At 37.7% G+C, this 27,639-nt stretch overlaps 1 protein-coding gene across 4 annotated transcripts in view; it reads right to left on the reverse strand.

Annotated features, from left to right (window-relative positions):
* The window catches only part of sd (TEA domain transcription factor 1 homolog scalloped), a 121,695-nt gene that overhangs the window by 8,453 nt on the left and 85,603 nt on the right, over positions 1–27,639 (reverse strand). For all 4 annotated transcript variants that reach the window (XM_069499116.1, XM_034969117.2, XM_034969116.2 and 1 more), the window contains 3 exons: positions 17,313–17,443; positions 12,061–12,190; positions 128–258 (listed from right to left, as the gene is read on the reverse strand). In XM_069499116.1, coding sequence (XP_069355217.1) covers positions 128–258; positions 12,061–12,187 — 258 coding nt within the window. In that variant the 5' untranslated portion in view covers positions 12,188–12,190; positions 17,313–17,443. The remainder of the gene's footprint in view (positions 1–127; positions 259–12,060; positions 12,191–17,312; positions 17,444–27,639) is intronic.

Below are 27,639 nucleotides of genomic sequence, written 5' to 3' on the forward strand. Positions count from 1 at the left end.
AGTCAAAACAATGGATATAACAACATAAAAGGATACGTCTATTTTCGCTACATTTCCCTTGCAAAATTTTAGGCAACCCCGTGTTTTAATTAAAATTTAATTGGTTAACAAAGTGAAATGCACTCACCACTTTGAGTTTGGCCTGAATCTCGCGTAGTTTTCGCCTGGCTAGCACCTGTATGTGTGACGAGACCTGTTTCCTTGTGCGCGTCTTTCCTGTTCTTAACTTTATATATCTTGCTATAAGTTCGTTTCTTCCTGTAATAGAGAGACAAAATACTGTTGAATGCACAAGTCCAAGATTTAATCTTACACAGATTGGTACGTTGGTTGACGCGTAGAACTAATAAGGGATACGCTGCCATGCTATGCCTTCGAGGTAACGCACTTCCATCTTGACTGCATCGTCACTTACCATTAAGTGAGATCGCAGCCAAGCGGTAACTTTATCTGACTAAATACCAAAAATATAATTTAAGCTACATGCTTATATCTACTGGCTACATTTTCCAATTTGTAAGTTTCTATAATATGCTCTCGTTTTAATATCGGCCGAATCTGCCGATAAGTTACTAAGCAACGTTATTTTGTCAAACAACATCTTTGCTAACTAACATATCGATTGATTACAGATAGATTGATTATTATTAATATCGATCGTCACTTTAATAATTGGTCAATTAAACAATCAATTTAGTTAGTGTGTATAAATCAAACAATTTGAGTTCTTGAAATAGATTTTACTTTTGTATATATATCTACTTGTTTAACAAAATTTTGCACATTTCACAAAAGAACAAGGTTCAAAATAACATAAAAGATGATAACGAAGTGCCAATTGTCATAGCCCGCGAGATATTCCAAATACTCGAAACAAAACGCGCAGCACAATGCAACGCCCGGCCCGATGCCGATCTCGTTATGAAACAATTTTCAAAATATTTTGAATAGCTATTTTCAATTATTGAAACTGCAGCCGGCCAGGAATGCAGGGTGGATCGGCAGAGATAATGAAATATATTTTACTAACAGATCTGTTGGAAAAGCGAATACTAAATATTAACAGAGAGGATTTTTATCCGTATATTTTATTTATAAAAAGGGTGGCGGGAAGTGGCTGCAGCGAAAGGCAGACTGGGTATTCGATGAGAAATAGGACTGGCATTCATTGGGAAAGAAAAACATGACAAGGCATTTTATGAAAGACCTGCGGGTACAGCTTTGAAGGCAGTTTGTAGGAAGTGGTAAGGATTGTAGAGCTGAGATTTATTTCTCTTACAAAACCTCAGATTGCTGTGCTACTGAAAATATTATCTAGAAAGGTAAAAATCGGACAAGTTACATTGATTTTTTTGACAAATATTATTAGGTAAAGTACTGGTTATGTCGCGGGATAGTACTGGCTATGTAGCGGGATATTCAATTGACACTTTTTAGTTTTTGAATAGAACTTCTGTTATACCGTAGAGACATACATTTTCTGTAACAGACATATTATAGATAGATGAGAATATTTTTAAGTGTCACGTTATCATTTAGACTTAGGTTCAGAATACCAAAAACGGAAAGCTGAACGGATTCCAAGACTGTACAGGGCAGATAAAGTAGAGACCGAAGAGTTGTTTGACGATTTTAATTTGAACAATGGTGTATTAATTTGAGGCGGCACAAGACTGGGCCAGGGCAAAGTAAATTGAAATCTCATTGAATTCGGGGAATGCGATGGCGACGAGCGGCGGCGGGTGCGAATTTAATTAACCCCTTGGCTGCTCGTTGAGCCGTGCTTACGTATATCTAGTCATTTACATGTAGATTGTACGTTCGTTTACATGAACGATAACGTATTACGCAAGAATTCAATATGCAGATTGCAAAACTATCACCGACAACCTTTATGGAACATTTTGCTGCTAATTGTCTTTTTTTTCTATTTTGGTATTATTAATAGAACAATGTATATTGGTCATTTACAATCTGTAACCCAGAGGGTGGGTCAAGCACCATCGGAAGCACTCAGAAGAGGCTAATTTCCAACTCAGAATTCTCAAAACCTTAATGGTCTCTGCTGCACTTTACCAATAGGTACACTCAGTAGCGTGCATGTCATAGAGGCATAAATGCACTGCTTACCCCAGTTGTAATAGCTCAATGCATATTTTTCATTATGACCTGCCAGTAAACAGGTTCCTACCTAACTAATGCCACCCTGGCTTCAAACACTGTGCACGCCACTGGGTACACTGATTCCCTGGATTTTTGGATGTTGGAAATGAGCTTTTATTAAAGCTCCTTAGACTTCCTACTACCGTTGCATGTATAAGTAGTATTCGGGAATTTTAATCTACATAATAAAATTTCGTCGATTGTTGGGTTACATTCGTGTGAAGAATTTAATACCTGTGTCAGACAAAAGTATTTCAAAGTTTTATTCATCTTTAATCGGTAAAGTTTTATAATATTATCTCCGTACTTAAGTGTAAGCTCTTTGTAACTTTGTCCAAAATTTGAAGTGAAAGGCAGTCGCAGTAGCTTCGCAAACAAACTTTTGAAGTCTGCTAAGTGAAAACATTCTTGAAATTGCTTTGAAATTATGGCACCGTTTCATAAAGTTTTCACGACGGGCATTAGGTTAAAATTAGTTAGGGACACTACAGGGATAACTCGAATTACAGAAATAAACACGTCGTACGTTATTCGTCGCGAAGATCACAGCGGATGACATCCGCGACCGCAAGACCTCGTAGTGAAGCGCAAAGTATTTTAAAAGGTATTCGTAGACGATTCGAGTAGGTAGGTAGTCGATGGCCACAAAATATAATCAGAAAGGTTTTTTGCCGTTAATCCGAGTTTAAGTTTGAATAGACAATTAATTGCTAAAATCTGACTATAGAGTCTTGACAAGGCACATACTGTCCTACATCTATCATATAAAAGGAAAAGCTGACTAACTGGTTGACTGACTGATCTATCAACGCACAGCTCAAACTACTGGACGGATCGGGCTGAAATAGCTTTTATGACGTAGAAATCCGCTAGACATATTTGAAAATTCAACACCAGGGGGTAAATTAGGGCTTTGAAAAATGTGTAGTTCACGCGGACAAAGTCGCGAGCATAAGCTAGTGATAAATAAATAAATTTCATTTCAAAACATTTTTAAATTTTAATTTTAGCTGTTATCGATTATCTCAGTACTTCGTGTTTCTTCAGTTTTCGGTTGGATCAAATAACTGCAAAATAGAGTAGGTATGCGTTAATTGAGAATCACAGGTCGATCGACAGTAGAAAATCTTTTTGACATTTCATTACCTACTACGTTATTATATTGAGTTGGTAGTTATGTACCAACTGCAGGTTGAAATTCCAAGTAAACTGTAAATAGTTCCTTGCAAAAGGTTCACGTCGAAACGTTTCTATTTCAGGAAAGCATGAAATAATGCACTTTCGCAGAATCGAGTTGACTCACTTTTGTTTGAAAATTTACTACAATATCGACTGTTAGCACGAATCTCGACAGACAAAAAGTTATCTTGTTTTACTGGCGAAGTTCGTTCGACTAAAATTAGGAAAGAATTGCTTAATTTACTTTGTTGAAGAAAGATAAAGAAGGAATATTAGCGAACCTGGATTGCATTTTTTTTCATGTCTATTCATAATCATGTTTGACCAAGTCTCCGGTTCATTCATTTGATACATAATAATTAATTGATTTAAAAATTTCATTCCAATATCAACTAATTTAGCCAATCGATTTACTCTTCGGTCACCGCAAGGTGCCAGAAGGCGCATCACTAAAATCCGGCATTAAGAGTGCCTTCACCCGAAACGCCGTGTGCATCTCTCTATAAATAGTGCGTTGCAAGGATCAAGTCGAAACGTTTCTATTCCAGCGAATAGAAAAACAAAGATGATTATTTATTAGTTAGTTAGCTAATTTGGTCCGTTGCCAGCGACGCGCTACGCTCTCTGCTCCCGCGCGGATGAAATTGTGCGTGCGGACGGCTGCCATATATGAATATTGATTACATTTTTTTAATAGCGACGTTGTGTTACTTTATTTCTTAATTGGATAAAAACTGATATTTTTAGTAATATACGTAGTATTGTTAGAAATTATGACTAATACATTTATTACTGTTAAGTTAGGGAGAGGGTTGATTTTACTTGTGACCATATTTTTGACGTTTGCTATATGGATAAGGTCCTGGATCCTGTTAAATAAAATGGTTTTTAATATTCAGGGCATATTTAGGGTTACTGGGTTAATAAAATCATTCAGATCTTACCTAGTCCGGCACTTTTATCGTGAAGTTATTGAGGCTAACATGTTCCATGTTCTATATTTAGTTGGTTTACCTATTTTTTGATTTTGTCGTTTTTATTCTTTAATGTCTACCAATTTATAGGAAATTGCACTCTCTTACATCGAAAGGAAAGCCAGTGAATTTAATATTTATTTTTATAATTTATACGTTAAGGAAGATATTGAAGATCCATCAGAAACACATTAACGAAGCGACTGGCGGGCATGACCTGTCGATTGTTTTCGACCGCGCTAGCGAAATAAACTCTAATGTTTCCCCTAGATAAATACTTAGGGCCGGTTGTTTCAAACCATTGGTCTTCGTAAGATACGTTCGTTAAAATTTAACAGACGTAGACGAATTTTAACATCTGTTAATTTAAGAGCGTTGCTTCATTATACAAAAAACTGTTCGTCATTGTTATTCTGGTTACGAAACTAACCCTAAAAATTAACTTACTTTTCCGTATACTTTTTTATTTCATTTTATATTAAATCATATAGTTATTGATATTGCTACTTCGCATTTTAAACACATTTTCTTTTTTAAAAATTCTCTTTCATCTTCAAAAAAACTACCATTTAAAGCATTGAATTCAATTGATTCCATTATAATTTGTAAATAAAATATTCCGTTTGTAAGAAGTATGAAGTTACGAACTGATTTGACGATCACCAATGGTGTCAGCACTGGTTAACGTAAACGTAACTTTTTAACGAACGTTAGCGCTAATAGATGCTGAATCAACGCTTTTTATTTTCTTACGTTCGTTAGCGCCATATTTAAAGGTTACGTGTCCGTCAAAATTTGTTGAAACAACCGGCCCTTAATCTGTTGATATTTGGTTAACTTGTATCTGAATAAAAAATACTACTTAATTTAAGGTTTTAGAATACTCTTGATGAGTCTTGAGCAAGCACGACTTCACTAATTGGAGATAAGTTCTGTATCATCTATAGGTAGGTATACTCGTATCTAATATCTTATGAACCTTCCTCTCATTGAGAAGTGTTCTAGGGGATTTTTTTCTGTGAAACCTGATCTCGTTTTATCTATTTGTATGGCGCTATTGATAAGTCTACTAATTAGGTATTTAGAAATTTCAAAGCTGGAATTGGCTTGAACGGTGTTTGTCACCAATCGAAACTTCGATATAAGTTATAGCAACTTCTTAGAAAGTTATGTTGCAAGAACCTACTCTATATAACATCGACAGAAATGTGTAAAAGTGACTTGAATTTGTTAAATTTATTTGAAATACCGTAATATTGAAAAGACGGCTCGTCCCAATAAAAGAAACATTACGATCGGTGACAGAAGCGTCGGAGTCGGGACAGAATTTCACGCTGACCCAAACAGCAGATATGCAAGATGAGGGCGACGCTGAAGGGTTGAGTGGCGACGGTTAAGGAGGATTTCTCGAGACAATCGGGAGTTATGCCTTCGGCGGGCGGGGCGCTAAACGAGGGGCGCGGGAGAAGGGGCGGGCCTTCTTTATATTTTCTTACTGTGTTCGCCGCCTAGCGGCGCGGCCGGGCCCCTTACACGCTCGCTCGCTCACTAATTGCGCATTCTTCGCATAGTTTAGCCCTCCCGGCGAACCCCTCGCCCGCCGCCCCCGGACCACGTGAAGCCGTGCGCCGACGAAACTTTCATACTCCCAGGATATTGAGCGGTTTTGAATGTCTTAACTCACGAACGTGCCTGCAACGGAGTCGCCGGAGCTGGCTTTGTAGCCGAACTGTTCCCAACAACTCACCGCATCGTTCGAGCCCCGCTGAATTACTGCTCACTTCCGAGTTGCATCTACTCCGATGTGGAGGCTGGAGCGGCCCTCCCCGCGCTGCAATAATGCACCGCCTAACAGCTTCATAAGTTGTTATTGACGTAAAGTGTGTAATGTCTTTACTTGTTGCCAAACTTCGATATTGACTGGAAATTGTTTGGCTCCAACTAACTCTATTGTTCACTTAAGCACAATCAATGTGTTGACTTATCTGTATCACAGGGCAAGGTTTCATACCACTCAGTGTTCATGTCTGAAAATCACACTGAAAATGAATACATAGACAGCATTTCATCTCTAGATTCGATGCCAAACCTCAAATACAACTTTTGAAACGGTTACAAGACAATAAGAACTACAAACACTAACTGTGTAGGAAGTTAAGTGCGGAAAATATCTCTTAAGATTAGGCGTTGCTCCCATTACCAACGGTCTAGAGTTCTGAGCTCAGAGTACCTAACTATGTTCCGCGTTCACTAAAGGCTATGTGATGACTTTTGAATGTACAAACGTGGTTCACTGCAACGGTCAAATAAGTAACCACTTAATATACTGCAGAAGTTGCCAGCTCCACGGTCGTGGACAGATCAAACTCAAAAAAGTCGACAGTATTCAGAAGACGTATTCAATATTATCTAAAAACACTTATCTTTGATTGGCCAGTACCTAGTGAAAGCGAGACGCGGACCAGAGTCTTGAGATTAACTTTTCAACTCTACCAAAATTGTATGAAGATGTCCATTCACGAGTTTTCCCGTCCATACTAAATAATATTAGGCACAGTTCACTCGAAAAGTTTACTTATGCTTTTGTACTCAAAACTCTAGACCGCTGGCTGTAGGATTACACCATAAAGCAGAAAATATCTCTTAAGATTAGGGCGAGGGTGCCGGACGGGACGACGGGACGACAGGCGGGTGACGCACTCGCCGGCTAGATTAAGCCCGGGCCGACACGTTCGCGAATAATGCGCCCATATATTGCCCCGACGAGCGTGCCCGCAATTATGTACCGTGTTCTTTCACATCACACTGCCCTACGACAATAAACCGTCCTCCCAGTCCCAAATATTATTAAACACGTTATTGGACTACTAGATTTTGCCCGCGTGACATCGTTTTATCGGCAAATTAATTTGAAGTGGTGGTTTCTATTTTATTCTATTGACTCGCGTGGGCTTCGTATTATTACGACTTTCTTTACCTTTTCATATCCATATATATGCACCGGTGTGTGTGTGTTGATCTATATTATTTGATACCTTTTGGGGAAAAAACAAAATAGTCCGTCCATATTTGACCGAAAAAACATATCTGGCATAGATTCATTATTATTGGTCTCGCTTCGATATCTGGATTACAAAATATACTTTATGTCCTTTTCTATTCTCTAATTCTTCTCTTTCTATTCTCCGCGCTAAAAACTAGCCAAAAATCATCAAGTCGTGTCGAACTGTTTTCATTTGATGCGTTCAGGATGCGTTCATTAATCTTTCACACCTTCGCAGTTTTACAAAGTTCCGATTACATAATTGGTAAGTTAACTACAACTTACAATGATTATTTATTAAATGTTATCTCAGAGGTGAATTGTAATGTAAAGCAATAAGTCATATTTACAGACAATAATCTAATACTGGTTCAGACGTTTATTATTATCAGACACTAATTATTATCGCTCGACCCGAACCTCGCTAAATAGATAAAAGCTTTTTATATTGATAAATAGATAGCCTTTGACTAAGATATTATATGACAGTATAAGTCCCGCAAATTGCTCATGCGCGTAGCCGCCATTTTAGTGACGTCAGCACTAGACTGAAGTTTCGAGCTGATCACTGGAGCTGATAGTATATTTTTATTTCGGCTGACATCAAAATGACTTCATTTCGATGTTAATGAGACATGGTTCCAGCGCAATAGCAAATTGCGGGATTTATAATGCTTTATTTATTTTAGAGAATAAGTTACATTCCAAATTCTGCTATGTCTAAAAAGCTTTTTCCTGCAATAGCAGCATCTTGTCTGCGAAACAAACTATTATTTCGTGTTTGTTCCGGACACAATTGACGTGGAACAATTAAAGGCACCACCGCCATTACGGCGGACGCACATTAAGTTCGCGTCAGGCACATTATACTGTCCGCTTTAATTAAAGGACTGCCCGGCTCCCGGCTCCGGGGTGGAATTGCTAAACAAATCTACCGCAAGCGATGTGTCCCACCTTAAGTGATTTAATAGACGGAAAGAAATGTGCCGGTTTAATCTTATCGTCTGCCGGAAATAATCCTTTTAAAGCTGTTACGTCATGCTGCACGGTTTTAAACGTACTAGGTACCTACCTGACATTAACTTTAATATTTTAAATTTTATTCAGGGCCTTTAAACTGTGTTATTTCGTCCTCCTATAAAATCCTAGGCACATAATATTCCAAAATGTCGGCTTAAACTTGACTATTTCCAAAACTATACTAACTTATATTACCTTAGATGCGCCTAAAAAAATAGTAGGCGGTCAAATCGAACTCAGGCAAGTCACTCGAAGCCTCTGGACACAAATAGCACAAGTGACAAGACTGTGGTTTGAGGAAATCCCTGTAAGAGACCTATAGGTTATACCCAGCAGTGAACAATGATGAAGATGAAATTTTATTACGTGGTTGGCGTTAAAAACTTATTAAACTAGCATATCACCTGTAATTAGAGCTAAATAAATATTTCCCAAGCTTCTCACAAGGTTCTGCTGATCTTTGAAATTGAATATTATGCCCATCAGCTTATTATTGTCACTCGATTAGCTGCAATCTTAGCACTGTGCATAAGCTTATCAAGTTTCAAACTAATACAGCTATTAGAAGTGGTTGGAAATCGATTTGCCAGACTTGTTTACAAAGTTACGTTCCCAGGTTAATTTGCATTTATGCTTTGAACCTAACGTTGAACAGAGGTGATAAGTATTCGTAATTATTAATGAAAAAAGAAAAGGTTCAATGGATTTATAAATAAATAGATAAGTAAATGACACAATATTTACGTCTTAAGTGGAGGAGGTCAAAAAAGTTTTTCTCTCGTGAAATCATTATCAAGGAAATAACTAAAGGCATGATGAAAATGATTGAAAAAACGATTTGATGGAACAAGGATGGCATGACAAATTTCTTTTGCAGCCCTATGTTCATACAAGGAAAACAGGGCTCAATGAAAATCATTATAAAACATGGGGCTAAAACTATGGATCAAAATTTTGATGAAATAAGTAAACTAAAGACCGCAAGCAAACACAGGGTTGCAAACACAGAACGGACGTTGCCAAAAAAAGCTTCATATAAATGATTTGAATGCAAAAATTAGTCTGAAATTACTAGTCAGATGTTCTAACCAAAACGTATCATTTGCCTCGTAAAAGACGGTAAAAAATATAAAAAGAGGAATAATAACGATGTTGTCAGGATGAAAGAAATCTACAATACGAATGATGCTCAAAACACTCAACGACTTGGCAGTATTCCTAACGCTGAAGTCATGAACGATCAGGACAATTATAACGTTAACACAGGGTGACTATCAGAAGAATACTAAACTGTTTAAGATACGAGTTTTGAAACATGATACTTTATGGTGAGTGGATGATTAACATTGCCAATCTGGTGCGAGGTCGCCATTCCAGCACCTTGGGACCCTAACGTCTATCGGTTTTACGAACTATGTGCCCTACCCATTGCCACTTCAGCTTCGCAACCCGAAGAGCTATGTCGGTTGCTCTAGTTCTCCCTCATTTCTGATTTGACCATGTAGGTAGAGAAACTCCAAACATAACTCTCTCCATCGCCCGCTGAGTGACTCTGAGCTTTCTTATGAGGCCCATAGTTAGCGACCTTGTCTCGGATCCATATGTCATCACTGGCAACACGCACTGTACAAAGACTTTGGTCTTCAAACACTGAGGAGTTTTGGACAAGAAGACATCTCGAAGCTTCTTGAACGCTGCCCAACCGAGGAAGATTCGGCGGCTGACTTCTTTCTTGAAATTGGACCTACGAAACTGGATTGTGTGTCCTAGGTATATATTAATTTGTGTGTAATAAAGAGTTTTTATTAACTTTGAAAGCTGTTAAATTCCCACCCTGTATAAGAATATTTATTTTTGAAAGTGACACAAAATATTAACTCGAAACACGAGAGATTTACACAGTTAATTTCGTGAAGGTTTCTTTCAGTAATCGTCACGTAGCGGTAACGAGCTTCTTTAGTTAACAGTGTAACGTGAAAAAATTTCCTCGCCTCGGTTTAGAGTAACTGAGCTTGCATTGCAATCATTAGTCTTTCTCACCTAAATTGGGTTAGTATTTTTTGTGCTGGCGAGCGTTTTTATTGAAGGGAGTATAACTTTACGCAATTTGTTATGGGATCAGCATTACGATCCACTCATTTTGTTTAGTTTATTTTTCATTGCATTATATTCCAAAAAATACATGTCGAATAATTAGTTTCTTCATGATTAAATGATACTTATAGTTCCTTTTTTAATTTATAGACTAGCACTTCGCTGCAATCAGAACGGTTGGCAAGATTATGCAGCCTAAGATGAACCGCGCTTGCCTAGAAGATGCCTATTTACTCTGGAGGGGGAAAACTGATGTTGGAAGGGCGTCTCATTTATCACCATCATTTACCCACTATTTGAAGTAGTGGCAAAACTTAAGTTAAGTTTTTAAAACAAAACATTTACATATACATTATATCGGTTGTTGATGATGATGATACGTTATACCCTCATTTTGTTACTTATAAACTGAAACAGGTAACTGTAGGATACTGAATTTCGAAGATTGCAGGCGAGATTGAACAAAGCACTTCTGCTTCCTGGAATCGGCGACACACCGATCGCGCGAGATAATAATTGTCGGTTCACGTCTTTCCACGGAATCCTATTGCGCAAACCGCTTTGTCGGCTCACATCAATACCTACCGTCCTTTTGTCTCGTGCTACACCATTGTTCATTTTGGAACGGCCTTGATACAGCTTCGTAATTCAATTATTGTATTGACATGTACGCAAATTGAATTAGAAAGCTGATCATTACAATGGTAGAATAATAAGAGGTGATTAACTATGGTGAATAACTGCGATGCAAATTAGAAACAACAAGGAAGTGGATAATAATTATCGTTATATCTCCAACAGTCACCATTTTCTTAGCTTTATTGTGGGATGTCACAATTACTCATAATGTCGTCTTTTCAAAACAACTTAAAATCTTTTCTCTTTCTCTAAATTATTTTTGGTGTCGTGAGATGCTCAAATGATTTAAAGTAAGAATCTATTAGTATTTGTTACCTGATATAATCACGTATCTCTTAGGTTCCTATATAGAGCTCCATATAGGTACTCTAACCTATTATAGCCTAGAAATCTAAAATACGAATAATTTTGAACGAAAGATCATGAATTCTGCTGAGTTTTTGTGTGCTTCTCATATTCGTCTTTGAAACCTTCGTAGTTTTTACGTTTTAGCGTAAATAATTATTGTCACTCGATTATCTAATTTTCACCTATTTGAAAAAGTGAGACAATTTACCTACATGTATAAAGTGCACATAAATTGTTGATCACATTATTGTGTACACTGTACAGTGTAAAAAATGTTTAAATTAAGTCTTTTTTTATTACCTAAGTAGGTACTGTGAAATACGCTTGCGCTTGACGACAATCATACCTGAGAAACAGCAATGATGACGTCTAGGTTGGATCGCGCTTGCCTCTCTTACCTTAAACGTATTCAAGTTATAGGTACCTATACCTATAGCTTGAATACCTTTAAGGCAAGAATGAAAAGAGTCCGTGTAGGAAACAGACGCCGGAAGGGCATTCCACACTTAGCGGTTCGTATCACAAACGTTGAGCGATAACACTTCGTAGGTAAGAGTTGTTTTGACTAAAGTCGCGATTCTCTAGTATTCCTGGACTCACCGTACATCTTGCCCTCGTCGGAGAGAATGATCTTCCGCCGCCCGCACGGAGGGTAGATCGCCAGCGCCTCTTGGAAGCTCTGCTCGATATCCGGACTCCACACGCCCTCCGCGTCCGCCGCCGACATATCCTGCGAACATTTATTTACCATTCTTAGACATTATTATCTTGAAAATCTTTGATTATTCAATTCTTAGAGTGGCGATTAAAATTAAAAATATTTTCACAGTCGGAGAAAGAGAGCAATTTATATCTTTCTGAGTTAAAACACATCTTTAGTGTTGTAACTTTTAATTATGTAGAAGGTATATAATGTAATTTATTATTTTGTACCTATCATTATTAGTAGGTATCTAAGTAATGGTATACCGTACTAATCTACAAATTAAAATACAATAAACTGGTTATATCTTAGACGAAGCCTCTTCAATTTTGAAAAACAGCTTCTGCGTAAGTGCGGCTTATATCACGTATTTAATATTTTTAGAAAGTTATAAGTATCTACATATTATCAAAAAAAACTATAAGGGTTCCTTTTTCCTTTTGAGGTACGGAACCCTAAAAATATATTACCTACTGTTAATAAGTTTCTAAACTTCGCAATCAGACAAGATAAAAATGAGATTTTGAGAGTTGATATGCGCATTGTATTCGGATTTCGGACGAATCCGTGGGCGCAAGCTTTCACTCATTATGAGTATAAAATTGGTCGAACCAATAATGGCACATGAAATAGTTATTTATAACCAACTCTTCTATTTTCTATTATCTTTATCAACGTCGTCATTCATCATCCTGCGGCACTACAACCCTCGTAAACATCCGCTAAGAAAGGGTTTTTGGAAATTTGACTCCTAAGGGGATGGAATAGGGTTTTGAAATTTGTGTAGTCCACGCGGACGAAGTCGCGGGCATAAGCTAGTAAAATATAGAACAAAGATTCGTTACAACCCTAGCTAGCTATGACGGCAAAATTAATGTTGGTTTTTGAATTTCAGGGATTAGTGGTAAGGTTTTAGGGTAGTCCGTTAGAAGGCCGTCTGGTTAACCACTTGAACCATGAACTTCGATCCTTTACATATTATTTGCTCAATAGTAGAGCACGTACTATTCCTATTTTCATGCAAATTCAATGGCAATTTACACCTGTTTAGTAGTACAGGTAAAATCAACACTAATAAACACCTACTTAATATCGTTAGTGTGTGTTGTGTGTCTGTTTGTTACCTTCTCATGGCAATCACTGAAAGGCTCTTACAAATCTATCTGTTCATTCTGGAGATATCTTACTTAGCCTTTCGGAAAACAGAATTTCCACGTTGTTTCTAGAATTACTTTGTTATGAATACCTATTAGGTATATGATTGCATTTTTTTTTCTAAATCGGTTCTATGATTTTCGTCTACAGCTCATATTTTTAATTTTGTAGCTAACCGCTAATAAAACCTCATAAGATACTTAAAACTTCAATAAGATCATTTATAAATTTAGGTTAAAGTAAAATTACTTATTAGTCATAATTAGGCTAGATCGTAATACAATTGAGTAGCTAGCTCATTAGCTCATAGCTAAACAACAAGTAAAAAAAAGATTACGAAAACTTAAAACAATAGGTACCTATACATTACTTATTTAATTTTATATGCCCTCGAGATACTTATCGACCTCCGATTTATGATCAAAAGTAGTGAAGTAATCGAGTCAATTTTATTTCCAAATGTAGAGCTGTTAAGTACCTATTCAAAATATTTTAATTTTAATGGACACTCAATTTTTAAAACATTGAAATATTTATTACGTACCATTTACCAAACTACCCTTTTTTAAACAATATTCATTTTAGAAAAAAAAAACAAAAAAATTTAAACATTTTTTATAAAATTGCTAATTAGCGTTTTTTATTTAAATTAATTAAGTCACTACTATTAAATTACGTACATCGACCTTTGGAAAGAGAAAGCGGTATCGTATAGTATTGTCTTTTTGTTGAGACCGACAAAACGTCACATAGGTATGAGTGACAGAGACAACGATCTACGAAGCCGAAATCCCTTTCTAAAGGTCGATATTTTATGCCGGCTACTGTAAATTATATTGACTGTAGGTAAGTGATATCGGTATTCTTTGGACCCCTATTTTTGACTAAGAACTTAGTTCAGAAAGAAGATATGATATGATTTTCTAAATAAAAATTCGATTTTATCATTAGGTATTTATAATTAAAGCACGACCGACGTGTTGCCGTTCGTAAAATCGCTCCTACTAGTCTATTGTGATGAGCTGATACAACATAGGTTCAAAATCTGTATCTATCTATTAATTAGATAAGACTGATGAATCAGTAAGTATGGATCTATTTTTGTAGGAGAGTAGACCGCGTCATCCAGCGATATAAGTGTTCCACTAGATGCGGCGCGCGCCGCTGTTCCATATTCCAATGAACATCGGTATCCGGACTCCTGTCGATCGTAATCCGCTTTAGACGCAGTCCGTTTGTAAAAAATAAACTTGCGCGATAACTCTTAATTATTATTCACATTATCCATACTAATAATTATTACTTATTACTGCGAAAGTGTGTCTGTCTGTCTGTCTGTCTGCTAGCCTTTCACGGCTCATCCGTTCAACCGATTTTGACGAAATTTGGTACAGAGATAGCTTGCATACCGGGGAGGGACATAGACTACTTTTTATCCCGGAAAACCAAAGAGTTTCCACGGGATTGTAAAAAACCAAAATCCACGCGTACGAAGTCGTGGGCTTCCTCTATTAGGTATATTTGAGTAGGTATAGGTAGCGTTAGTACCTAAGTCTGTTTTAACTGTTCGTAGTTAAACGGACTGCGTCTAAAGCGGATTACGATTGACAGTAGTGCGGCCACCGGTGTTCATTGGAACATGTTACTATAAAGCGCCGCATCTAGTGGAGCATTTATATCGCTGGCGTCATCTTAATGTATGTTTTTTTCCTGTACCTCCGTAGCACGCGCCGTAGCAGTGGTCACTACCAATGCTCTGTTGGCTGTTGCCAAACATCAACGAGCCTAGTGTATTGGTTCATCACGTAAACCAGATGCTATTAACATCTGTTTGTGAACACAATATATCGAACTTGCGGCTAAAAGATTGCATGCAACCTGATGGCGACCTAGAGCCCTTGAAATAGCTTCCGCATTTCGACTTGTAAACAAATAAACGTTTACTTTAGACTGTTAGAGGAAATCTTTTAGGTATCAATAGTTGTGCAGGACAACACGAGAACTGACGAAATCGAACAATGTATGAAAAAGATAATGTGATAAATGTACGGTCTTCTCTGAAAATATGGTCAAAACTGCGTTGCTCGCTGTACGGCACGGGCGCAGCAATGCGAGTAGGGTCCAGCGGGGTTTGTTCAATGATGAATGATAGCCATCGAGCTCATTTTACATAGGTTGGTTCTACATTGGTTTTTGAGAACTTGCTTAGAACAAGCTAATAAACTTCTATAATTTTTTTACGATTAAGAGTGAATACTAACTCTACATACTATGTTCTAACTACAGAATATCTTATCACTAGCTGATGCCCGCGACTTCGTCCGCGTGGAATAGGTTTTTAAAAATCCTGTTTTGATTTTCCGGGATAAAAAGTAGCCTATGTCACTCTCCAGGTCTAATCTATACCTACCTAGTACCTACCCATGCAAAAAATCACGTCAATCCGTTGCACCGTAGCGACGTGATTGAAGGACAAACCAACGAACAAACACACTTTCGCATTTATAATAGGGTACTGGTTAAGGGTAAGCGCCCTTGATTAAAGATTGGAGACATATGCTTGAAAAATTAGTGGTTAATTCCTTCAAGGCTAGGACGGAAAACATCAGTAGGTATCTACGTCCAAAATCGATGCGCGGGACTAAAGCTCTAACACAAAAACCGGCCAAGTGCGTGGCGGGCCACGCGCAGTGTAGGGTTCCGTAGTCACAATCCTCGAAAAACATATAACTCCTTAACCTGTGAACCTTACCATGATAGTTTTCCTTTAAAATTGATTATATATACTACTGCTGTGAATTTTTTCACGTTCCTCTATACTACCATTTGACCGATAGAGGGAGGGGGGGGGGGGGGGGGGGGGGGAACGAACTTGACTCCAATAAAAATTAGCACTTTAAAATATCATATTTTACAAACGGATCTAGAAATCGAAAAATGATGTTCCCACACCCACAGTATTTTTAAAAGATCTATTCAACGATACCCCACACTATGGGGTAGACAAGAAAACAAAATCATCCCCACTTTACATGTAGGGGAGCTACCCTAAAAAAAATATTTATCAAAATTTTATTTCACCACCTTGTCGGCGTGCTTAATATTTAAACCCATGCCATATTATTACGGATTTCTAGCACTAATAGTCTCTGAGATTAACCGAGGACCGAGGGTTCCTTGTTTACTACGGAACCCTAAAAAGCGAAGTGAAGAGGTGCGTCATTGTAATTAATAGAGCCGGTTCTATTCTCCAAAGAGAATAAAAATAACGCGCTTGACTCCGCACCGCGCCGCGCCGGCCGCGGCGGACGCGCAGGCGAAAATATCGTGATTCACTTCGATCCGTGGAACTCGAATGTGAATCTTCGTGTTAATATTTGCACATTTGTTTTCTATAAACTGTATTTGAGTATTTTACCTACATCTTTAAATTACACTAGCAACAGCCAACAAATTGATGAACATTCTTCTTCTATTAAAATATATCTACACCATTATGAATTTATGCTATAGGATGGTGGTTCTACGGACTGACGCATTTCTTTCTTGCTATACAAATGTTGTAGACACCAGACGATACGGATGATACGGATGCTATGTTGTTTGTCAGTCAGTACTTTGAGAGTTTATCGATTAAATTCTGGAAGTATTGAACCGATTATTTTAATAATTCTTTCACTATTAGAAAACTACCCTGTTAGTAACATAGGCTATAAATTACATATTATAGTAGGTATACTAGAGGATGCCCGCGACTTCGTCCACATGGATTTAGGTTTTTAAAAATCCCGTGGGAACTCTTTGATTTTCCCGGATAAAAAGTCCTAAAAAAATATTATAAATGCGAAAGTGTGTCTTGTCTGTCTGTCAGTCTGCTAGCTTTTCACGGCCCAACCCCCAGGATGAGTTCCCACGGGATTTTTAAAAACCTACATCCACGCGTACGAAGTCGCGGGCATCAGCTAGTTGAATAATAAGCTTAAAGAATGTTTACCTTCTCATCGTCGCTGGCCTCGCCAACGTCGAGGTGCTTGGCATCGGCGCCGCCCGATCCATTGGTGTCGGGCGCGCCGGCCGCCGTGCTCCAGGGAGACGCAATGGTGCCGGCTGCGAGCGCGCCGCTCGCTGCAACAAACAAACAACATTATTACATATCAGACATTATAAACTAGCCAGGTTTACTTTAGTCCGCAACAGGTTGAGTTGGCAATCGGGGTATGCGAGGTGGGTAAAATTTTGTTTGTTGGCGGTTCGATTGACTGAAAATCGCAGCGATCTATTTCAAAGATTTTTCGAAATTACACAGAGTACCTATAGTACGCGATAGGTCGAGATGGCAATCGGGGTATGAGGTGGGGGGACGATGCCCTGCACACCCGCACGTCACCTTCGCTCGCCCGCACCGGGTTAGCGCGGGGGCTGTGCGGGTGTGCGGGGCGTTCCCTCTCCGATTGTTATAATGACCTGTCGCATAGGTGGCTGCTATTTTCTACTTGTGTCATCTATTTTATTTCTCATGGCGATTTTGCGAAGAAGTTACGCTCTTGGCATAATACAAAAAGGTTATAAATAAGTACGTTTACCTACTTAGGAAGAAGCGTTATTGTCGCGTCACGTCTAAATTATCGTAAATCTTCACGAATACGTTGCGGTCACGAAAATGAAACTAGGAACAGGGTAACGTTACGGTAACGGTAAAGGTTACTTAACTACTGCCTGGAATTTCTCAAATTATCATCTCATAAGAAAATAAGTATTAAATTATCAATAGGTTAAATTAATTACGAGGATATCTCGTTAATACGAGGGGATCCATTACAAAAAGTACAGACGGGTCATGATTACCGCATGAACCCATGAACATTTGGAAGTGTTAGCGTCACAAGGTTCATATTGTATCGTAGCGTTACATATAAAAGAGCGCTATTTAATTTCATACAGTGCCATCTATCTTTGTATTAGGGAAATGAGAAGTTTGCACGAAACCCAACACACAACCGAGACCTCGAGGCCCTAAGCTAAGAAGGCAGGCCTTAGCCGACAACGGCTTAAAGGACGTTACCGGGGAAGCGTTCTTCCCCGCGCCACACCCGGGCAAGGAGGCCATGCCTCGAGGCCCGTACCCTCGTTTTGGCCTAGGTCAAACGGAGAAGACCCCGCTGCTGCGCTACGAATAATGGCAGTTATGGTGAAGGAACCGATGAATCTAGATATTAAAATAAAATCTCAGGTATGAAGATGTACTACCTCACAAATGTATTATCACAGAACATCCAATCTACTCGTACGAAGCATTTTTGCTCAATTTTCTGATACGAACCGCTAAGGTGTGGAATGCCCTTCCGGTTTCCGTATTTCCTGCCGAGTGTAACTTAAATACCTGCCTTCAAGAGTGAATAGGCATCTTCTAGGCGAGCGTGCTCCAACAAAGACCGTCATTGCTCTGTTTCTCAGGCATGATTGTCGTCAAGCGCAAGCGCCACAATAAAAAAAAAATTAAGTTAAAAAGTTCTACCACCACATAATTAGAAAAGATTACCCTCGATTCAGCTTCCCGATTTAGTTTTATAGTCATAATAAATTGTAACCGGTTGGTGTGTTAGTCACCCACTCAGTAAAATTGATAATATGCTGCGTTTTGTTTATAGTGTCACTTTACACAAGTGCATTTAAAATAATCATCATGTTTACGAATTTTTAAACGGTTAAGAGTAAAACGAAATATAGCAAGATGTTCACACGATCGTTTCCATTAGTAAGTGAGCGACGTCACGGTTTTTTGTTATAAGAATTTGATCGAAGGGGAAAAATCTTTTACTTTATGTGTAGATATAAAAGTTTGTTCACGTAGGTACCTATAATGTGTGCTTAGTTTCTTACCTTCGACGTTCAATATTGCGGTTCCCACTTGGTTCCCAGATAAAATGATTATTTATGTCCGAGTTTTGACACACAGATGTCAAAGAATAAGGTAGGCTTAGGCCATAGTAAGTACGCCATGCTGGGCAAGTGTGGATTGGCAGGCTTTTACACGCCTTTAAGAACATAATGGAGAACTCTTAGGCATGCTGGTTTTTTCACGAGGTATTCTTTCACCATTAAAGCAAGCGATATATTTTGATTGCTTAAAATGCATATACCTAGACCCCAAAAAGTTTGAGGTACGGGATCTAAACCCAGGACTTCGGCTGAAGTCTTAGCCACTAGGCTTTCACCATGTTTTCGAGTATCTACTTACAGAATCTAAATAGGTACAGAATATGTGAAAAGAAAAGTCCTTACTGACAGACGCATAAACGCCCAGTCCAAACCTTCGGACCTAGGAAGCTGAAAATTTTATTTTTTATTTTGGAATAAGGCTTGAAATTTCAAAATGCCCACGAGATAGGGATTAGAGAGGACTTATATTTTTCGCTGAGTGAAACCGCGGACGGTCGCTATTGCTACTACTGGCTGTAATATCAAGGAGTGTAATGGAAACGCGCTCTATGAATGGTCTCGACCGTTTCAGCGCTTCTGACGTCAGGAGTGCTGTTTGCTTACTGATTCGGATGCGCGCCTTGTAAACTTCCAATCGTATTGTGGCTTTGCACTAATACACTAATGTAAGCAAAAACAAGATTTACAGCTGTGTATTTGCCAGTGATTGAGTAGGTATACAGAATATAGATGTACTTGTGTAGGGACTCTATTAATAAAGCTGCTCGGTGTAGCTTTTGACTGACGTAGCAAAACTGTATACGTAGGTAGTCCCATTGAAGCAATAGATCTTCTATAGGTGAATGAAAATAATTTAGGGACCATTTGCATGTAACTATTTATTAGATGATATAAACTGACTTATATATCAACAGCCTAAACCGCTGCTCAGAGACATGAAATTTTGAGGGTGTGTTCTTCGTAAAGAGAAGGTAAGAAATATTTTTTAGAAGTTACACCCTTAAGTGGTTTAGGTACATGGGAGAAGGAAGTTTGTATGAAAGTCAGTCATTTTTAAAGTTACATCGATGAAAATTGGTATTTAAGCTTTCGGTTAAAAAATACGTAATTCACAATTTCAGAAAATTCTACTTACTACCAAGTGGGTTAAATAGAGGATGAAAGTTTGTATAAAAGTCCGTTTTTTTTCAAGTTATTTCCATGAAAGTTAGTATTTAGGTTTTCGGTTACAAAAGAAATACGTGTTTCAGGATTTTTAGAATTCAACGCCCACGTTGATTTTCTAAATACCACCCGAGCGAAACCGGGGTGGGTCAGATACTTAGTAATATTTCTTCTGTCCTCTGGAAATGTATAAATAGATACCATGATTTGTCATGCTTTTTAAAAAGTGCAAGGTTTTATTTGTATAATCACCTCACGGGAAGCAGTTCGCAATTACGAGGTAGGTACATGGTTTACTTTAATTAAACGTTACAATTTACGTATTTACGTTGTTTTTTGTTTAAAATATATAATAATGTAGTTGTACTGCGCCGAGGTTTATGAGTCCTCGTATTGTTTATGTTATTTTGAAAGGAGTTAATAAAATTTTATGATCAAACGTAGACGTAGTACGTGCTGCGTATATGTACATACATATTGTAAGTTGTATTGAAAGTGATAAAAAATTTATAATAAAGGAGTAACTTTAAAAAGAAACCAGTTGATCAAACATTAAAGTGATGCTTTAATAGCTACACAATTATATAGTTGGTTTACCTGCAAATAAATTTAATATTGTTCTTATGACGTTGGCGTCGTGAATGCGTTATTTCTTAGAAGATTTGTTTTGTGGGTTACGCGGCACATAGTTAACTTTGGCAGAACTTCGTCAAAAGTTTGGTAGATTTTAGGAAAAATAAAATGTACTTATCTATAATTTCTACTACAAAAAATTAATTAATATGCTGCGAGGCGCAACTGTGAAAAATCTTAGAAATATTTAGGTAACGATTGTTGAAACTCTAGATATAAACTGAAGCAGAAAATTTCTTATTATTATTCTATGTTTAAAGTAAGTTGTAATGGATTACATCTTAAGCGAAAGCTCATGGACATGTGCATTCTGCCAATTCTCACGTATGGTGCTCAGACATGGTCCCTGACAAACTCTCAAAAGTCCAAGCTCAAGGTTTGCCAAAGAGCCATGGAACGCAGCATACTAGGTATAAAACTAGCAGATCGCGTAAGGAATTCTGCTATACGTTCCAAAACGCGAGTAGCTGACGTTGGCCTTGCAGCCGCTTTACTCAAATGGGACTGGGCAGGTCGTGTGCCGTATGCCAGATGAGTTATGGGCAAAATCTGCTTCTTTTTGGACGCCCCAGAATCATCAACGCCAGCGTGGTCGGCCGAGGCGACGTTGGCGTGATGAATTAGATAAATTTACAGTTACGTGGCCTGAAGAGGCACGAAATAGAAAATTGTGGAAGGATCGGAGGAAGGCCTTTGCCCAGACGTGGGACAGCACAGGCTGATTTAGATTTAGATTAGATTTAGATTAAAGTAAGTTCTTTTTAAATAAACGTTCCTCCATAAAAATATGCAAACAAGAAAAACCTTAGCGTTCCGATTCAAAATTTTCATAATAAGTAGGTAAGCTTTTGTTCGTTCAAGATGCGAGAGCGGAGGTCGTAGGCATTCTCGAAATTTTCATATTTACCGTTAGAAATATGCAGGTACGAACGTTAACAATATAAATATAATATCAAAATGGAGAATTTTGTTATGAAGATCGGATCGAGAGTCGTCGGCAAAAGTATGCGCCGCCCGCCCGCCCGCCCTCTTGTCCCCGCTCCGAGATAAATCTACTTTCTTACAGGTTACTTTCTTTAAAATACCTATTCCTATATCAATAAAGTCTGTTTAAAAGGACGAAATATTTTTTTTTAATAGGAACATATTTTATGTTAATTTATTTCAATAAATACTTTGATTTGTTTTCAGCTATAAGACCTATAAGTCCTATATATGAGTATCTTGCGTATTAATCGTGTATTTAGGTTCAATAAATTATTATTAAATTATTGTGAAACAAATTACTTATAATAATATGCAAACTTTTAAACACAAAATTGTAAGTAATCCTATTTGGCCTTATTTTAGTATTAGGTAAGTCTGAACTGTAGAACTATTTAACACATTCCTGAAAGGCCGGCAACGCATTGGTGGTTCCTCTGGTACTGCAAATGTTCATGGGCGGTGGTAATCACTTAACATCAGATGACCCGCCTGCTCGTTTGCTCGCCATTTCATTAAAAAAACGATTATTTATTACCTGTAACGCTGTTGATTACAAATAAATAAACTTTAAAAAAAACTAACTTAAATGTGGTCTATTCCTTCTTATAGCTATTTGAAGACTACCTAGAAAAGCGTAAGTACCTAGACCTACCTTACCTTAGGATACCGGAACCAAGGATAGGTCCTTGGTTCAGGCATATGAGTAGATATTTCAGGTCCTTAAGAAAAAGAGGAACTAGCCAAGCGTTAGCGAACACACTTATTTTACACCCTTAGGGGCTGTATTTTCAAAAATCCTTTCTAAGCGGATGTTCACGTCATAATAATCTGCATGCTAAATTGCAGCCCGATCCGTCCAGTAGTGTGAGCTGTGCGTTGATAGATCAGTCAGTCAGCCAATCAGCTTTTCCTTTAATATTATCTGTCTTTATCTAATTTAAAACCTTCCTTTGATTGGCACACTTGATCGCAATAAATATCGCTTTTAATAATCCAGCAGCCAACGACATAAAAGCCGGAGAGGTCTTCAATTAGGACAATTCAAATTGATCCGAGGCGACATTAAAGCAGTGGCTGACAAAGGGCCGTGAACGTGCAATATTTAAAATAATAAAGCTTTTCCCTTGCGCCCCTGTCCTGCCCGGGCCCTTTATGATATGACAAGTGTCCGCAATAAGGGAAGCGTGTGGGGAGATTGATCAACGTGCAGGTTTTGTTCCCCGTGAATATTTCAGTCTGTCGATGGATGTGTAATAGGTTAAATAAGCTCGAAATTTTATTTGTTGGATACGCTTGGGTCTTGAATTTATGTCAGTGAGTATATAAGTAAGTATAGTCCGCGACAGGTGGAGATGGCAGTCGGTGAGGGACCGCCCCGCACACCCGCACAGCCCTCGCGCTAACCCGCTGCGAGCGAGCGCGGGTGACGTACGGGTGTGAGGGGCGTCTTCTCACCTTATACCCCGATTGTCATCTCAACCCGTCGCGGACTATAAGTATTTTTAGTAAGAAGCTGTGATATCCCAGTGGCTAAGACGTTGCACCTAATCGGAGATCGTGGGTTCGATCCCGGGCACGCACCTCTAACTTTTCGGAGTTATATGCGTTTAAGTAATTAAATATCACTTGCTTTAACGGAGAAGGAAAACATCGTGAGGAAACCTGCACACCTGAGAGTTCTTCATAATGTTCTCAAAGTTGTGTGAAGTCTGCCAATCCGCACTTGGCCAGCGTGGTGGCGTGGCTATGGCCAAAGCCCTAACCCCTAACGCTAAGCCGGCGATGGGTTGATCATGATTGTCAGCAACACTGACTAAATTACTAAGTAGTTATTTTTACTCGAGACGCGACGACTATTAAATACTTTTTGTGTTTAGGTCGTTATTTCAATCAAGTGGTTGAAATGGCATTTGTTCCCCGATCAAGTTAATATTTCAGTTAACGTTAGTTTAAAGACTAAAACTCTCGATAAGCCTCTACGCGTTGTGATGCATATCCACGCGCAAGTTTAATATGAGAGGACATTTTAACTAAACTCATCTAAAAATACCCAATGAATAATTCGCCTGCTTTTCTGACTGACTCTTTTATGATGATGATAGGTATATCTCAATCATATGATTAGACGTACGTACCTACCTACCATAGAACGGTTCTATACCTACTATTAGTCACAACGAGGTATATTCAACACATGAGTAAATACATAATAGCCATGTCGTCAGAAACCCTTATGAAATTATGTTTATAGTTATCGTCAGAGAGTTGCATTGTTCTTAGAGCGGCAATGTCCCGTAAAATGTACTCAACCTGATTGGTGTCAGACAGTACAAGAGGTACAGTGATCGCAAAACAAGAACTCCTACCTGGAGTTGCAACATGGTGGTCTGCGCAGGAACAGCCCAGGACAAAAAAGGCCTGCTGGAATCTGTTTCTGTTTACTGCTCAGTCATACGCCTCGTGTTCAGATTAGACTAGGTAGGTGCCTACTTACTTGTTTTGCGATCACTGTAGGTATCTTCCTATGAGCCTATAAGAAGTCTTGCTTTTTGTCATTGAGACTCAGATTCGGTAATTTCGCACTGGACGCTTTGACTCGGTCTGTTAATAATATTGCTTTCTTTATTAGGTGACACAACTCTTACGGTGTTAAAAAAGTAAAAAATATGATCAAAGTTTACCTGAAAATGATCAGTGTACGTTTTACAAGTTTTTATTAATAAGTACATATTAAACTAAGAATCATTAGAGGGAGATGGGGAGGTAATTTTTTTGATGCCATATGTATAAAGTTCGCTCCTCTATGGCTTAACGTAATGGTTATCGTATACGCTAGGATGGGATATAATTATCGTGAATAATATAACATCTCCTACGCAACGTCGTGAATAATTAACAGTTGTTTATTAATAACCTATAACCGTCTGGTAATTGAAGTTATCTAATACTTTTTGTTTCGAAGAAAATGTTTCGAAACTTTTAGTTTCTATGTCGATATTTCGCTCCAAATAGTATCCGGTGTAATAATTTATTTAATCTTCCTTTTAAATGTCATATTAATTTGTAGATTTGTACTTTTCTATTTAAACAGTAGGTAAGTAGGTAGGTACCTACTAAATAATTACACTTTTGAATTTTAATTAAATGCAGTCAGTTGTTCGTTGATGTAGATTGCCTATTATATACCTATTAGGTAATAGGTATATAATATGGTTATACTTAGGTAGTACCCTTATCAAAATTCAATAATAGAACCGTCTAATCTGTAAACGTTGGAGTAGAGAGAGAATAATAAAAGAGCATGGCTTCACCATACTTTTTATTATTGGACTTTGTATACAAAAAGCAAGGTTTAATAAATAAGGCTAATATCCCCCTCTACCCCTCTAAATAATGGTAAATTATGCCTATACAATAGTTTTGAGCACGATAATAAACTTAAGTGAAACCAAATGTAATTTTAACCAACGAGCTTTTAGGTTTCAGTCCACCCTGAAACCGTTGGATGGTTGAGGTTCTAAACATAATGCCAGTTATACAGTCGCTTAGTCGTTACTTAGGCATTCCATATCCATACTAATTAATGCCTTAAGTAACGATTTAGCGACTCTGAGTGCGGCAGATAATTGTCAGTTTCCTCTAATCTTTTTCCTTCGTTTCCCACGACATTTGATGAAAGTAAACGAGAGTTACCTACAAACTCACAAAGCACTCTAACAAAACACTTCTTCCGATATAAAAAACGCTTGTCCTCTACTGAAATAGTACACTACAAGCAACACGCGATTCCCGAAGCAGGAATGCATTTAATACCAACAACGGAATAATTCCGGTAATTTAGTAGCATTTAGACCATATCGCGTGTACCTTACCGGTAATGAAAAAGAGGTTTTTTCACAGCTCCCCCTTTTTCAGTGGTACTCTCACGATTTTACGCTAGTTAGGTATTATTTGACGAGCGGAGGTTAGATGGTAATCGTTCTGTATCCTCAAAAATAGATTTACAATTAAATAACTAGTTTGAAAAAATAATGAGAATTAAAAACAAGCTTTTATGAGACGCTTAAACTCGATTGACTTGACTAGTCATGTTAGCTGTTAATTAGTGTTAGACACTATGGCCTCCTCATAGTTTATTATATTTGGCCTCTTTAACCCAGCAACTTCTTTCAACGTACATAACTACATACTTAGGAATTGGAATCAGCTTAGCTTATTCTTTTTTTAGGGTTCCGCACCTCAAAAGGAAAAACAGAACCCTTATAGGATCACTTTGTTGTCTGCCGGTCTGTTAAGAAACCTACAGGGTACTTCCCGTTGACCTAGAATCATGAAATTTGGCAGGTGAACGAATAATTAGTATTTTCATTTTTCTAAGTAAGATAACTATATCAAGTGGGGTATCATATGAAAGGTCTTCACCTGTGCATTCTAAAACATATTTTTATTTATTTTTAGGTATAATAGTTTTTGATTTATCATGCAAAATGTCGATAAAATACGATTGTAATACGGAACCCTCAGTGCGCGAGTCTGACTCGCACTTGGCCGGTTTTTTAATTGTAAGTACCTACTTAGGCACCTATTGTCATCACTCATCCCAGACGCGTAAGCTTCAAATTGATATAACGATAAAAAAAGATTCCGACGAATTGAGAACCTCCTCCTTTTTTGAAGTCAGTTAGAAGTGGGTGAAAAGTAAGTTGTTTAATTTTCTTACACTGTTACGAAGTTTTAAGCGAAGCTAATGCCTAGGTACTAAGCGTGTAAAAAGAAAACCCTGGCTACATAAAGCGAAATTATATCCAAAAGCTTCACACTCTAACCGTGCGCTTTGATGTTTTTATCTATTAGTTATAGGTACCTACTCCTAGAATAAGCTTAACGATTAGGTGAGTATATTAGTAGGGAAAAAAAGGAATACTTATTGCTATTCTTAAAAATTTATACAAAAAACTGGGCAAGTGCCACCAGGGCGAGGCAATATCAAAAAATATTGTGCAATTTTTGAAATTTTTGAAAAGTGATCCTTGGGGTTTAAATAAAGATTTTTAATTAATACTCGTTGCGCAATTTTAGAAAGGCGTTTACCATGTTGCAATCGAATATAAAATATATATAAAAATAATATCATTTCCTTTCGAAAATATTATTTATTAACTGTTCGACAGAAGCTAATTATACCAGCAGCGTGACTTTGCTCTACCAATTTGGTAGAGTCCTCGAAGACACTCACCATATCATACGAGTAAATAACAATTAATATTTAGGTAGGTATATAAATAAAGATAATTATTATTAATAATGGCTAAGTAAGTAGGTACAGGTACCTACTAAACTCAGGTGATTTTTCTTTTTGATTTTCTTATAAGTGAAATCTTCATGTAGTTAATCAGTACCTATTTAATAAATCCAGTAAAACTCCAGTTATGAAAACAGAAAGATATTTTTCAGATTTAACGTAGGTATAAGTTCCCACATTTCAAAGTATTTAATTTTGCAACAGAGTACAATACAATACAAACTTCTTTATTGCGAATAGGGTAAACAGTGGAGATGTTACAAACAAAAAGGTTACAGCCAATTCTGCCTATCAG

This window comes from Maniola hyperantus, chromosome 6 (genome assembly GCF_902806685.2).
Source record: "Maniola hyperantus chromosome 6, iAphHyp1.2, whole genome shotgun sequence".
Taxonomy (NCBI): domain Eukaryota; kingdom Metazoa; phylum Arthropoda; class Insecta; order Lepidoptera; family Nymphalidae; genus Maniola; species Maniola hyperantus.